General features: G+C 45.4%; 1 protein-coding gene across 2 annotated transcripts in view; it reads right to left on the minus strand.

Moving 5' to 3' along the window:
* Positions 1 to 15,014, minus strand: part of si:dkeyp-14d3.1 (transmembrane protein 132C) — a 107,757-nt gene that overhangs the window by 15,261 nt on the left and 77,482 nt on the right. For both annotated transcript variants that reach the window (XR_006843192.1, XM_046386766.1), the window contains exon 5: positions 1,523 to 1,666. Coding sequence is in view for 1 of the 2 variants with exons in the window: in XM_046386766.1 (XP_046242722.1) it covers positions 1,523 to 1,666 (144 nt within the window). In the remaining variant the exon portion in view is untranslated. The remainder of the gene's footprint in view (positions 1 to 1,522; positions 1,667 to 15,014) is intronic.

Below are 15,014 nucleotides of genomic sequence, written 5' to 3' on the forward strand. Positions count from 1 at the left end.
AAACATGTGACCTGAGGTATTTCTTTCCAGTTCACTCTGATTATGAACCTACAAGTGAACAGAAGCATAACGTAATGTGCACAGTCATTCATTATGCAGGTCTGATGTCGCTCTGTGTTTATTCATCGCTTGTTCCCCAGGTCAAAATTAGATAAATTAGTCATGTTTACATACATGATGGCAGGCTATGATTAGAAAAGATCTTCCCGGAGAGAGCAGCAGCAGTGCAGAAACGAATGTTCTGACCTCCAGATCTCAGCTGGGAACCTTTTTTTTTTAGGTAGTTAATTTCCCTCCACATCTCATGGATCCCTGACTCACACTTCAGATATGATAAAGTGGATCAATGTGGCAAAATATCCTCCTCTACTTTTGGTTTTATTTCATTAATTCTCTTTAGTGTACATTACTTGGGTGTGATTTGCTGTATCCTGCTATCCGTTCTGATCTGGAGAAGCTCAAACAGGAACATGATCGACGTGTCAGGACGCTGACGCTGACATCTCAGACCACAGCGAGTCTTTCTACAGATCATTTTGCTTGAAAGCGACTTGTTTTGCTTGGAGAGCAAAGCCACTGATACCAGAGCTCAACGTTTTAACCGCGAGGGCCTTCTTGTTCTGTTGTGCCCTGTGCCCCGTGCAGGTATGAAAGGGGCTCTAAAAATAAAGGAAAACTTGAGCGAGCTGTCAGCAGTCACTGCATATCAAACACACGCTTTCATGTTGTTTGTTTTTCCTTTCTGGGGGATTTATATAGACGTGCTAAACATAGAAAATCTTCTCATCTATCCTTCACACAAGCCTTCATACAGTGTCTGTGAACCTGCATACTGTCAGTCATTCAATGCAGATATTTGGCTGGGCTGCAGGGGCCAACAGACAGAACACCAGTGGAGTGTTGGTGCTTCCTCACTGGCTGTTTTACACTCTCACATAATGGGAGGTACAACGGTCTATTATGGCCAATGTCGAATAATTAATTCTTAGGTGTTATTGATGGATATTTAATTAATATGTACAACATGGATTCTTCTTCTACTCTTCCTCGTCGCTCATGTAAAAACTCAATAGCAAAGTCGGTTTCTACAAAAGAAGTGATACGAGTCATATTTGAAATTTGCCCTCACTTTCTTAAATCTGAGCTAACATGCATTTCCATCCAGGCCTGTGACGGCACCGCCAGCTGTCCATAACGAGATGTAAAAGAGTCAAACCTCAAAGGTAACAGACATGATGTACATCTGACTTCACGTTTGTTTAATGTACTGATTTGAGGAAGATTACAGCCTCCTCATCGCTCCACAGATCTGTTCTCGTCAGTCACATGCTCCACGTACATCATGTTGTAAACTGGTTTCCTTTATATATATCATATATTTACATTTATAGAATATTTCACGAACCTTCTTAATATTTTCAGTATCTCCACTCAGTGTTATTTTATGTCCAAACTGAGGCTTCACATTCACACACTCTCTCACAACACACTCGTTTTTCTCTCAGCCGTTCACCTCACTGACCTTGACCACATCTTCATCTGTGGAGCGACACTCGACTGCCTCAGAGACATCAGTAACTGAGGCGTCCACTCCGACGGTCACCACCTTCACTGGGACAGCCACCGTCTTCCCCGTCAGCACGGCGGTGTTCAAAATCTCAGAGTCCTGGAGACAGAAAGAGACAGAGACGGTGAGACAGGGAGGCAGGAAGACATCAGCACAGTGGTGGACAGTCTGTAATCCGGCAGACAATCAGCAATTAGAAGCTCAGAAGGAAGACAAAAAGAAGAAGTGACAGGTAGTGCTGAAAATGAAGTAAGGAGGCTGTTTCAGGATGGTGTCTGTTTCTGTTCACATCTGACTGTGCTGCGTTTACTGTCCATCCAGTCTGAACTTCTCTTGGTGCACTTGGTCTCCTGGAAAGAATTCTTAAAGGCACAATGTGCAGCATTTCCTGTTGATGTTTGCATAGTTGTTTTTTGTGAGCTGAAATAAAACATGAAATTAACGACAGCTACGCAGGATTTGTTCTAATTATTGTGAAAATAATTGTTACAATGAATACAAAACAGTCCCCTCGTTGCCACATTCTTCAGACAGCTAATTAATGAAAGCAATTAGCTTAACAATTTGGTCGGCAAAATTACAGATAAGATTTTCTCTTGATTATTGACAAGAGAGAAATGAAATGCTGAATTATTATTGTAATTTAAATTATTCATGCGCTTTTCATTTGCATCCCTGCTCAGCAGTAATGAAACACGGAGTCACTGAGTGGACTGAGTGGATCCAGCTTTTATTCATGTAGTTCTGGATCCGCAGCCATTTGAAGATAGATGGATTGATAGATACTTTATTGATCCCGAGGGAAATTGAAGCGAAGGCTCGCTTTATGGTCTCTGTGGTGGTTTTGATTACCCTTTTCTTGTGCATGTGTAATTGTCAGGTGAGCGAACTGCCAGGAGACGTCTTCACACACTCGCTGAGTGTCATTTCCATCTTGGCCCCTTTTCTCACTTGGTTTCCTCAGCTATTCAGAGTTATGAATATATGATCACTGTTAAAGATAATAAAGCAATTCATTCATAAGGGACTTATGTGCAGAAAGTGCAGCACCTAATTGACAAAAATACAGCCAGTACCAGGAAAAATGTGGCAAAAATGCCAGAACAGTATAATAAGATGTACCAAGGAAATATATTAAAATAAACCCAGAGGGCCTCATAAAGTGAAACTGAGAAAGGTCCCAAAGGTTGCAATGCCACCATTTTACCTATTCAACAGTTCAACAGTATTCCAGTTGTGTTCTTTCATCTTTCTTGCCCATAAAATCATTTATTTATTATTTGAATAATTTACACAGGTGGTTCATTTAGATTAACAGATGCTAATTAGCTGCTAGCTGTCTGTTTGTCTACTGTTTGTATTTGCATTAATAGCAATGGGGGAAAAAACTGTTTTACTTTGACCAAATATGCAGTTACTGCATTTTGGCTGAATGTATTGCCTGTGGCCCTGCTCTGGACCAACAAAGGCTCTCCACACATCCTGGTCCAGGGCCAGTTTCTCCAGCTGTCCCCATGTAAAGCCGGTGATCTTCACGTCTGCCTTCAGGTCACAGTGCCAAGTGTTTCTGGTCTGATTCCTTTTGACTTGTGGACTCCAAACGAGGGCACATCTTGTGGTGCTTGTTGCAGGCTTGCGAAGTCTCTGTCTTCGGTCTCATTGGAGGATTCTCGACAGGTGCTGTTTATTGCCACAGCTCCTGCCCACTGATAACAGTCTGGCCGCCCAGATTTTGGTGATCAGATCTGAGGAATTTTCAGCTGAGGGAAAGTCACCCTTGCTTTAACAATCTGAAGTTTTCACCTCTGATTCGGTCCCACTCCACATACGCCTTCCAGTTCTTTACCTGAGGATTTGATCTTAACTTTGTGGATGTTGAGGTAAAGGAGAGCTAAGTTCACTGCAACCGTGTTGGTCCTGCATCTGTGCCTGGCTGAGCAAAAGAAATACAGTATATTGAATATATGGTGCATACACCATACAGACAAAAACACTGGGACAGGCTGTTTCTCGGGATTTGGGCTCGGCCCCTGACTTCCAGTGAAGGGAAATCTTAATGCTTCAGCACACCAAGACATTTTGGACAATGCTATGCTTCCAACTTTGTGGCAACAGTTTGTTGAAGGCCCTTTTCTATTCCAGCATGACTGTGCCCCAGTGCACAAAGCAAAGCTCCATAAAGACATGGTTGGATGAGTTTGGTGTGGAAGAACTTGACTGGCCCACACAGAGCCCTGACCTCAACCCCATCCAACACCTTTGGGATGAACTGGAACGGAGATTGTGAGCCAGGCCTTTTGGTCCAACATCAGTGTGTGACCTCACAAATGCTCTACTGCAGGAATGGGCACAAATTCCCACAGAAACACTCCAACATGTTGTGGAAAGCCTTCACAGGAGAGTCATTATTATCTTTATCTATATTATTATGGTGAGGTGTCCCAATTCTTTTGTCTACGTAGCGGATTGTTGGTGAGAGAGAGACTTTGCACATGGACAGCTGCAGACCTCACAGATGCATATCAGGGTCTACAAACACCCAGTCTACGCTTGCGCCTTCTGATAACTGATGCTGACTTTAGCTGGTGGACCCTCGCACACTCCGAAAGTATAACTTGAGCTTTAATCTGTCAGGACCCAGTCGGGTCCATGTGGGTAAGTTAGTACTTACTGGCCAGTCAGCTTTAATAGGCCCAGTGTAATAAGCCCAATTCTGCAATTTGGCCCTGAGCTGAATTAGAGGTCCTCTTAGTGAGTGACCTGACAGTCCTGGTTCTTTAAGTGCACTGGCACAGCTTCATCACTGTGAACATAAATCTTAACCTTTCATGACTCATACACACACCCTCACACACAGCATTGTCACATACCATAATTGGGGCCAATTAAGATGAGTTTGACTTAACTTTGCTCTCTGAAGTCACGCATTGGATTTCCTCGTCTGCTCATTCAGCCCAAAGAACTTCATGCACATCATTTACACTGATTGCTATGGAACCATCGAATAGCCACCACTGAGGTCAGAGTGTACTCATCAATACGTGTGCTATGCCACGATCATGGCCTTCTTGCTATCAGGGAAACCAAACTGACTTTAGCTAATTGCACAGCATGACAAAAGTCTCTGACTGTAAGCTGTTTTCCTTCCATTATTGGGATGGTCTCACACAGAAGCCCGGCTCAGACTTCCTCCATTTCAATGTGGAGGAACCCCGAGGCACTGAAGACATTTCACTGCTATTCCACTGAGGTAGCTACTATTATTTTTCTCTTAACAGAGGAACTCCAGAGTGATGCCTGTTGAATAAAATGTCACGTTTGTTTATAGTAATATTGCTAAAGCTGACAAGCGCAGACAGGACCAATCTACAGCGTCTGACTTCCTGTCAGCACATTCACATGTACGCCACGGTCACCAGGGAGGTACACAAGATTTGTACATTGTCCCGTTAACTCGGTTTCCAAAGACTTCCCCCTGTGTTTGTGAGCTCGTGATTCAGAGCCATTCAAAACCAGAGAAAAGGAGGATTAAGTTTGGTTGAAAGGAGCCCCAGTCGTCTTTTAGCATCAATTACTGAGACCATTCGGCTTTGGAGTGAAATGATTATTAGTTGAGCCAAGAGATACCAATGGATCACAATAAAAAACACTTAATCTTCAAATGGCTTTTCATTACAATTTTATAGACTGTGACAGTGTTATATAGCAATATAACCCCCCCTCATTCCTGCGCCGCAGACTTTGATGCAATTCTCCTTAAAATCGAGGGCTGCCGTAAATTAATTCTCCGTCTGCTGGGATTCCTCCAATTCCAGAGGGTCATCTATAATACATGATGGGGTAAATGGTTAGGACCCGGTGAAAGCGGAGCATAATGTTAGATTACAGCAGCTGGAGATGACCCAGCAGGTTGAGAGCGGCAGAGTGCAGGGCCTGGCAGTAATAAGCCACAGCGGGACGCCACAGTCATGCATCAATGGTCCACACACTCAGACACACACAGCGCAATTAAACACGGGATGGAGACCAGCGGTGCACATCAGCACTGCTGCTCAGTCGTCTTACAGGACTCTGACAGATTTGGGGCCTGTGAAACTGGAAAAAAAATGAACGGATGAGAGTTTCCATTGTGGTCAGATATTAACGAGTTTCTTACTCACTTAGAAATATGCACTTTCAGCTCAGATCTTTGTAGATTTTCACTTTACAATATCGAGAGGGTGCAACAGTTAATGTTTAATGAGTTGCTTGAAGGATATGAAGATGTTATCAACTTACTGTTCACATGTGTCCAATGTGTATTTATTTATGAGAATCAGAGCTCATAGTATTTCGTTGCAATGTAAAAATAATTTCCTTTTCCTGTCATAAGAAGAGCAGACAAAGAGGGGAACACACACACACACACGCACACACACACACACACACACACACACACACACACACACACACGCACACACGCACACACACACACACACACACACACACACACACACACACACACACACAGCCTAAATGATAAAGGACAGGGGACACCGAGAGAAACAAGTTTTATTTGTCTTTTCTTTCTGCACCTCCTCACTGACTCTGCTCTTTATCTTCTAAAAGATGCTAACATAATAATAATAATAATAATAACATGTGTATGGCACTTAACATAAAAAAATGTCCTTGTCATGATGTTTAGCGAAGCTTCTACAGAGCGTGCTTTACTGCTCATCTGATTCGCAGCTGTTGATACTGGTGTTTGTGCTTTACTGACAAGCCAATCTGCCCCCTCAAGTCTCACAGATAGGAGTCCTTTTGTTCAATAATCTGTGGCAGAACTGCCTGTCGGCTTTATCAAGGATCTCTCTGTTAGCATTCAGCGTGCCGCTGCGGCTGGTAATGTGCTCTGGGCCGTAATTTCTGCCTGTGTCGAGGTTGGATCTGAAAATAAGTGAGATTTATGGTGTCAGCCAGAGTGACACCGGCAGCATGAGAAGTAGCGAGGCCGCCCGTCCCGGTGTTGCGATTAGCTTCGGCTTCTACCCGGCGCCAACGCATCCACATTCTGACCCCGCCGCCCTGGCTACTGCAACAAATGAACAGGTCAAGCACAGTGTTGAGTTGGGGATTTTGGGGCCTGCATTATTCATGGCACAGCAGAGAGCAGAGACGGTGGAAAACACCTATTCATGTCCGCCCCTTGCTGTGGTGGCCGTCCAGATAAGCCCAAAAACACAAGGCGGGGCAGTAAAAAAAGCCAAATCTGGAGCTTTTACCACCATAATTGACGACTTGTGATTGGACATTTATGATCTTTCGTGTCATTTCAAGAGCAAATGCATTAAAAGAGGCCATGAAGTGTGCCAATAGTCAGCTAACCTATGGCAAATGAAATATTCATAGTTCTGATAAACATTCTCGTCCCTTGGCGATAAACTGTGCATACGTGTAAGGAAGCTGAAATGGGAGCAGAGGGATAGTGAATTATATGCTGTAGACATTAAACGCCACTCAGACGGTGTCCTGAAGCTATTAAGCAGACTAAGAGAGACATGTCCTTTCATCAGCTCCTCTCTCCACATTGTGCAGGGCTCAATGTGGCACTTCCTCGCTCCTATTCCAGTGGGCGTTTAATTGGCTAGAAGCAAGAAACATGGAGGAGAGTGGGAATAAAGGCCTTGGTAGCACCATGCAGAGCGATACATCACTGCATGACAGTGCATTGAAGTGGTGGGATGGTTGTGAAGCCAACACACTGCCTTTTAATGAGGGGTCTCTCTCCTGCTCCCTCCTCTTCCCACTCTTGCTCCTCCAACAATGAGCCGGATCCTCCCTTCTCTTCCCTCTTCCTCCTTTCTTCTCGGCGGACTGGATGGAGGCGGCTGTGGTATGTGGCACACAAAGAGCCATCTCCTGTGCCCCGTCTGAGGTACATGTCGCCCAGGTATTTGATGTGCTCATTACTGTTGGCCGTGTCTGGTAGGTAGGAGATCAACTCGATGGCTGCTTTGACAGCGTATGTGCTCCGGGTCAATTTAAAAGGAGAGGTAATGGGAGATCAGGGCGAGGATCACACGGACAGGATGAGCTGCTGCCTCGTCCAAGGCCACGTCGCTACTTTATTTAAGAATTATGAGTCATTAAAGAAAGGGCACTTCATTCTCCGTCAAAGAACACAGCATATGTCAACCACACAAAAGTGGACGCATGTGAATGAGCTGAACTGCTAATGCGGGTTACTTTTGAGTTCACCACAGCTGCCGATGATGATGCTCGTCACTTTGAAAGGCAAAAGACTGCAACTCCAGAAGGTCAGTTTGTCTTAAAAACAGCAAAGCATCACTTATTTTTTTGTATGCGTCACCAACGCTAAATTGGCTGCTTGCTTCACACAGAAAAACAATTAAAAGAGGTCAAAATCGCCACAAGCCTGACTGTGTTAACAGCTGCAGCTATGTGAGAGGAGGGTTACTGACGAGCCAGGCTAGCTGTCTCCCTCCTGTCCTCCTCCTGAACGCCAAGCTAAGCTGACTGTCTCCTGGTCATAGGTTATTATTTACCAAGCAGACAGGAAAATAGAAGAAATATATATATATATTCTACTCTTTCTTTAAAGTGGGATTCATTTCTTTATACGAGGTCCCTTAAAGAGCAGAAACTTTTCAGCTAAAATCTAAGTCTAAACTGTCTGCTTTGGACGTTCGAGTCCTTGACCTACTGTGTCTCTGACTGAAATAAAAGAATTTTACTTGTGAACGTCTGACCCGACTTTGACTTGTGACGACCAAGCGAGACAGTGAAAAGTGAAAGCGCTTGGCTGTGATTCTGCTCACAGTACCTGAATGTTCTGCATGAACTTGCACCTCCTGAGCCCATTGAGCCCAGTGGTGGAATGACCGATGTTATCGTCCTCGCAGACCTCAACCTAACGGCGTATGGAGACCTTCCTCGTCTTCATCTGAGCTGCTTGGTCAGCTTTGCAAGAAGATTCACATGACAGTTAATGGAGGGTATTGATGTTTTAGTCTCAACGGTAAATTATTTATGAGTGCACATGATTTATGAGTAAACTCTGACCCTGACCGTCACAGTGACACGCTGCTGACAGGACGAATATTACGTTACGAAGCGGCCGTGATTCCATAGTCAACATGGAGTTTTCATTTTCCACAATGCAAAGAGTCAGTCAAGTGTTTACTTTAAATCTTACCAAGCAGCATTGGGGAATCACATGCTGTCTGACACGGCATCACTTCTAAACATGCCTGTGCATAATGTGAGTACATTAACATTGAGATCTTAGTGTCTGTACTTCCAAAACAAATTCAGGACTTACTGAGGGCTGGTGCTGGAAAGATGGAGCCCAATTGCACCTCGTGCTGTGAAAAGCAGCTTGTGAATAAAACATTATTGGATGTAGAAGTACAATATTTTAAGTTTATAGGACAAATCCCCAGCAGTTCTCATGAATACGATACCTGAGGAACATCTAGACCGAAGGGTCAGGAGGGAGGAGCGGCTTGTCCCTGGTGAATTTCAACAACAGTCAGACGCGGCTCTGGAAGATCCAAGGTCAGGCACCAGGGACAAAACCGGCTCCCGGCTCACCTGCAGGGGCTCGGGGGAGGGAGCTGCTGGGTCCTTTGACTGATGCTAGCTCCGCTACAGCGATGTCTCACCGACCCGTGCCACAGCTGTTTGCCCACTGAGCCGGGGCCCCGCAGGCCAGAAGGCCGAGGAAACAACCCCGCCTGCGCCAGTCTGCTCAATTTCAGCCCGATATCTATCACACTCAGACGATCGATGAAGAGTTCTTCTCCAACAGCCAACCGTGCCTGTGGGAGATGACCTCCTGATCTCTGTCTGATTCCTTCACCCGGCTCTGATCGAGATCCATACTGCCAGCTTAGCTTGGCTTAGCAGCCCTCTGGACACAGACCTCCCTCCCCGGGCACAAAGGTCAGCTGCATTGTAGAGTCCATTACAGCTAAAAAAAAAAAAAAAAGAATTCACACATTCCTCTAAAACCTCAGCAGGCCAGGATTAAAGTCAGAATGAACGGAAGCGGGCCTGAATGTGAAGTAGGAAGGTAAGAGTTAAGGGGAGGTGGAAGATATGGACATTCACTCTGTCACTCTCAGATGGATGTGTCAGTCTCCATCCTGCCCTTCACTTCCCTCCTGTATTATTTTCCTAAACTACTTTCACCGTAACTGACAGGGTTGGGAGAAGAGAGAGGCTACGGCGGCGGGGATGAAGGTCCACAGCATTCAATTAGAGAAACAAGAACATAAGTGGCTCAGGAGGGTGAAGGTCTTCACAATTTTCTGTGGGCAAAGCAAAATAAACTTTACTCAAAGGCTCTTCTCAATGCACAAATCTCACAGTGCACTTTGGGTCATCTCCTGAGAGCAGCCATGGCACATCCATCCATCCATTTTCTATAGCGCTTATCCGTCAGGGTCACGGGGGTGAGAAGCGGGGTTCACCCTGGACTGGTCGCCAGTCACACACAAAGACAGACAACCACTCACGCACACACTCACACCTGGGGACAATGTAGCCAATTAACCTGATGTGCATGTTTTTGGGATTGTGGGAGGAAGCTGCAGAACCCAGAGAAAACCCACGCAGGCGCAGGGAGAACATGCAAACTCCACATAGAAGGGATTCAAACCTGGAACCCTCTTGCTGTGAGGCAAAGTAATTTGACCTCATCGCTGGAGGAGCTTATAGGAGCTTTGTGTAAAGGTTACTGCAGCTTTCCTAACGGTGATGGATAATTTTCTGATGTCACCGTAATGAGTGAGCAGCAACCGCTTCTGCAGCGCGGAAATGAATTCATCTAAAGCTCTAATCACAAGCAAAGGCTGCGCCAAAGTCTGAAAACGTAACGAATCCATCCCTCTCACTTTTGGCCCTTCAGTTACAAAGGCAGCACATAGTTGTCCTGAGCTGGGAGTGTTTGCATTTAAATCTACCATTTGGGTGTGTGTGTGTGTCTGTGTGTTTGTGTGTGTGTGTGTGTGCAGCAGTACCACAAAAAGATCGTTCACCCACTCACTTCCTCACTTGTTACTGTACAAAAATTGGAATCAGGCCGTTTAAACACCTTTAACATCCAGTGCCGGAGAAGTCGTATTGTGCCAAGGACTGCAATCGTGCTGTGGATTAGGTGACCATTTGTCACAGCCTGCTGTACTAATTAGCATTACATGTAGTGTACCACACGTGCATACTGCAGCAATTAGTGCTACCACTTCATCATCACACTCTGAGCTGTAGTGGATGCTAATGGATCACTCGCACTCAAGCAAAGTGTGTAATGCATCCCGTCTGATAAACAGCTTGCATGATATTACCTGCGCCCATTGCAGCATTTCTGCAGGATTAGCTGCCATGCGAGTGCTCATGTGTGCATGTCTAACTATGTGTTTGATAAATGGTCCTCCACATTTCACTTGCCCGGCAGAGAAGATGTGCATTGCAACAGAGGGGAATGGAATCGAAAACAGTAAAATGAAACATTCATTGGAGGATGTTGATAGATGACTTTATCATGTGAGAGCAGATGTGGCCAGAGAAGGCCAGGGTGATGATGTATTGTTTAACGATATATGGGAGCCGTACGTGAATGCAGGCGGCCGCTTTCATTTCACCTCATCTCTATGCCGGCGAATGCTGGTGTGTGTGAGCACAGTTTGGTGTCTCAGCTGGAACAGGAAGACCGATGAGTCCAGATATGATGTATGTGCTGTCCTCCCTGCTCCCTCTCCATCACCAGGCATCCACAGCATGGGTAATGATGATGAGGGCAGCCCGGACAGGAGCGTATTACTCCACCATGGTGAAAGATAATGGACCAGCCTCCTACTGTGCAGGAGAAACTGCTCAGGCATCCAATTACTGCCTTTAAGATCCATCTCAGCATGACCCACAAAAACACACAGCACTTTCGCACTTTAAGTGAAATTGAGGATGCCGACACGGGGAGGCGGAGGGTGACGAGGGAAGCAATTAATCTACATTGTTAATATATTGATGCATGTTTGTCTGGAGCAAGCGGCAAAACATATAAAGAGAGACAAGAGGTGGGGAAAAAGGAAGGGAAGATCTAAAACAGCAGGTGAAGGGAAGACAAGGCGGGACAGGCGAGCGGTTTTGCAGTCGACAGAAGGAAGGAGTTCTGAGGCCTTTCCTCGCTCTAAACTGACTAAAACTTTTGAGTCCTCCTTTCATTCTCTGCTTTTGAAATAATTGCTGCATTAGCAGAACGCACACGGTTTGAAGGTGGTGACAAAGTGGCGAGCGCCGCTCTGAGCCCTCCTGACGCAGGTGGGACTGTGACAACATGCACAGGAGGAGCCCTCTTCAAAGAGAGCACAGAAAAGAGAGCTCGTCTTTCAAAACGCCGCCGCCGCCGCTTTCCCAGAGGTGTCACCCGTGGCAGAGCGCATCGCTTGGCTGGGAAAACGCAATAAAAAGAGCTTTTTATAATAATCAATTCCAGCAAGGGCGCAGTAATTTAAAACACGGCGCAAACGGGCAAAGCAACGGATCTGAGGAGTCACTGAAGTAACAGGCCATAAATGTGATCAAATAAGCGTCCCAGTCCAAACAGTCATTAGCTTTATTACATTACAATCTTTGGATACATGGTTAGTTATGGACCCTCATTCAGTTTATGAGATTATTTCTGGTCAAAACACAATTACAGAGCGTTTCCATTATGACAAAATACAGTCAAGCTGATGAGACTAATTAGCTGTAATTGCAGCTGAAAGGCAAAGCCACAGAGCTGTTGTGTCAACAGATGCCTCCAGCGTGCTCTGAGAAGTCGCCCCTCTCAGCTTGATTAAAAAGACTGAAGAGTTTCTCCGTCTGTTTCCGTCCTTCTCTTATCACTGACAGCAGAGGAAAGTCTCAATGTCTGCTCTGCTCTTCCCTTCCTCCTGCTTTCGTCTGCAAACTTGTTCTACTGCCGACATCCCTTAACGAAGATAACAACACTGTGGTGTACACACCTCAGTCAGCTGTGGTCCACGCAGTATCACAAGTGATCCCTTTATGTGTTACGTAGCGCGAAGTACATGTACCACTTGCACTTTCAGGACTGTAGCTAACTACAAAGGCAGAATCATATTTATTTCGCGGCCCCGTTAATCAATATTTTTTGATATTAAAACTGACTGTGATGTAATATTGCTAATACACTCGATCCCAGAGGGGATCAGCACTGCAGTCTGCAGCTCCCGCTTTCGGCCACGTTCGGCTCATTACTTTCAGAGACACACATTGTTTTTTTCTCAGGAGTTTGGGGGATGAAACAAGAGGCAAAAACAGGAATATCGGCCTTGCCTTCGACCGGCGGTGGGAACCTGGAGCCTGACGGGATGTCAATGCTGCTCCCTTTCCGCTGGGTGAGTAAGCAATGTTTAAAGCTTGCCAACAGGGATCAATTGCTGAATACCTCCTAACCACAGTCTTAGTCATTTCCACAGAATTTCAACATCACCTCCACGACAATCTGCACCAAGGGCGTAATTTCCACATGTCACATCTTTAGCCTGTTTAAGATTTTAAAGCTGCACGGCCGCCTTGTAACTTACAAACCCGGCCAACATGTAAAGATGCCTTTTCCCTGTGCGAGGCTTTGCGATCTGGACCTCAGCGTAGTGGAAAGCTGCGTTACGGTCAGTCGGTTCGTACTCTGGTCTCCCTGCTGTGCATCTGGAGGCTGAAACAGTGAAAAACCATGATGTTGTATCTGTTCTGTTGTGGGCAGTCATCTTTGAGTTATTATGTCCAACCGCCGCTCTGCGTGGTTCCCTTATGATATTACCATACTGCACGATTAGAGTGCCCCCTTAGAGTAGCTCAACATTTGTTTCATTGAATATTCCATCCAGACTCTCCGACGTCTCCATCTTCACCACCCGACCTGTTTTCCACTGGAATCACTGAGTTTGTTTTCGTCTCGGTGGAGGTAATGTGGATGTGGCTACGGGGGGCAGGGGCTGATGTATGCATGTAAGGGAGGGGGTTGGTGGTGCTGCTCCTACATTACCTTACTTCCTCTCCTTCCCGCCAGCGTAGCAGGGGGAAGGAGAGGAACTTATCTGTGGGCCTTTCATGCCACGGTGATCCCAAGCAATCTAATTCAGCCTCCCTCTTTCTCGCTTGTGTGCTTCCCTCATATTGGCGCATGCAGATTGCAAAAACTCTGTGTGCGTGTGTGTGTGTGTGTGTGTGCGTAAGAGAGCAGGGAGAGAAAAGGGGACAGACAGAGTTAATGAGATCTGAATGTGTCTGCATGCATAAGTATTCGTGCGGTGTGTTAAGTGGCGCCGAGTGGCTGGAGACGCCGGGCACCTCGGAGGAAGTCGTCTGTGAGAGGGAGAAGCACTCTGAACGCAAAGCGAGGGGCCAATGAAATAAAGTCAAACGAAGTCAAATCGTCCCGCTTTTCGATGAAAGCCAGATGATGAAAAGGTTTGAAATGTTTGTATCAAAGGTGCGCGCCGATCGGTGAACTTTTCAATGCACTGCACTCCTGACACGACGGCGGCTGCTTGGCTGGCTCGCTGACAGGCCCTCCGAACAGAATGTCAAATCAAGGCACAGAAAAGGGAAAATCAGGCCTTCGTCGGTTTCAACGCACGTGAAACACCATCACGTCGTCTCCTGAGACGCTCCTGTCTGAATTATCCTGTCCCTAACTGATTTAGCCAAGTTTAGTAAAATAATGTAATATCAGGTTAATTGTGATGGATGTCTGAAAAAGCTTCACGCTGTAAAAACAAACCTTTAGAATCGACCTGATACAGTTTGTTAGAGTAAAGACTACGCGTAAAGACATTAGGTAAAGTGTGTCCAACATTTCTAACATTTTTCTTGATTATTAGAATGCCATCATCCATCTGCTTAATGATTATTAGAGTAATTAATCACCGTTTAACCAAGTATAAACTTCAAGAGGACACAAGAGGCGATGCTGATCACGTCAATTAATTTCCAATCAAACAAATGTTCGACATGAACAAAGATGGTACAGAAAGGAACCTCCTCACTCTGCATATTCATGGAGACTTTTTTGTTTCTGAAAAACAAACAAAGCTCTGCCTTCGTGTTCCTGCCCTCAGCTTCAAAAGCAGCCCAAAGTTTCTGGATCGCAAACCGTGTAGTTAAGATGTAGTTAAAAATGATCAAATAAAAATAATGAAATAACAACAGCAGAGTTCAATTCAAAGTTCCTATTTGCAATCAGCAATGTTTTTATGCTGCGTCTGACATGCTTCAATGAGGTACTTTTTAAAGTTAACAGAAAATCAAACACTGCTCAGCTGGTTCGCTGTTCCTGACCAGACATCAGTTTACCATTAGGACCAACAGAAAGATCACTTCCTTCAGAGAAATCATTATCAAAGGCCCTCCATCCGCTTTCTGTTCATCGATTTGT

The sequence above is a fragment of the Scatophagus argus genome, chromosome 4 (assembly GCF_020382885.2).
Source record: "Scatophagus argus isolate fScaArg1 chromosome 4, fScaArg1.pri, whole genome shotgun sequence".
Taxonomy (NCBI): domain Eukaryota; kingdom Metazoa; phylum Chordata; class Actinopteri; family Scatophagidae; genus Scatophagus; species Scatophagus argus.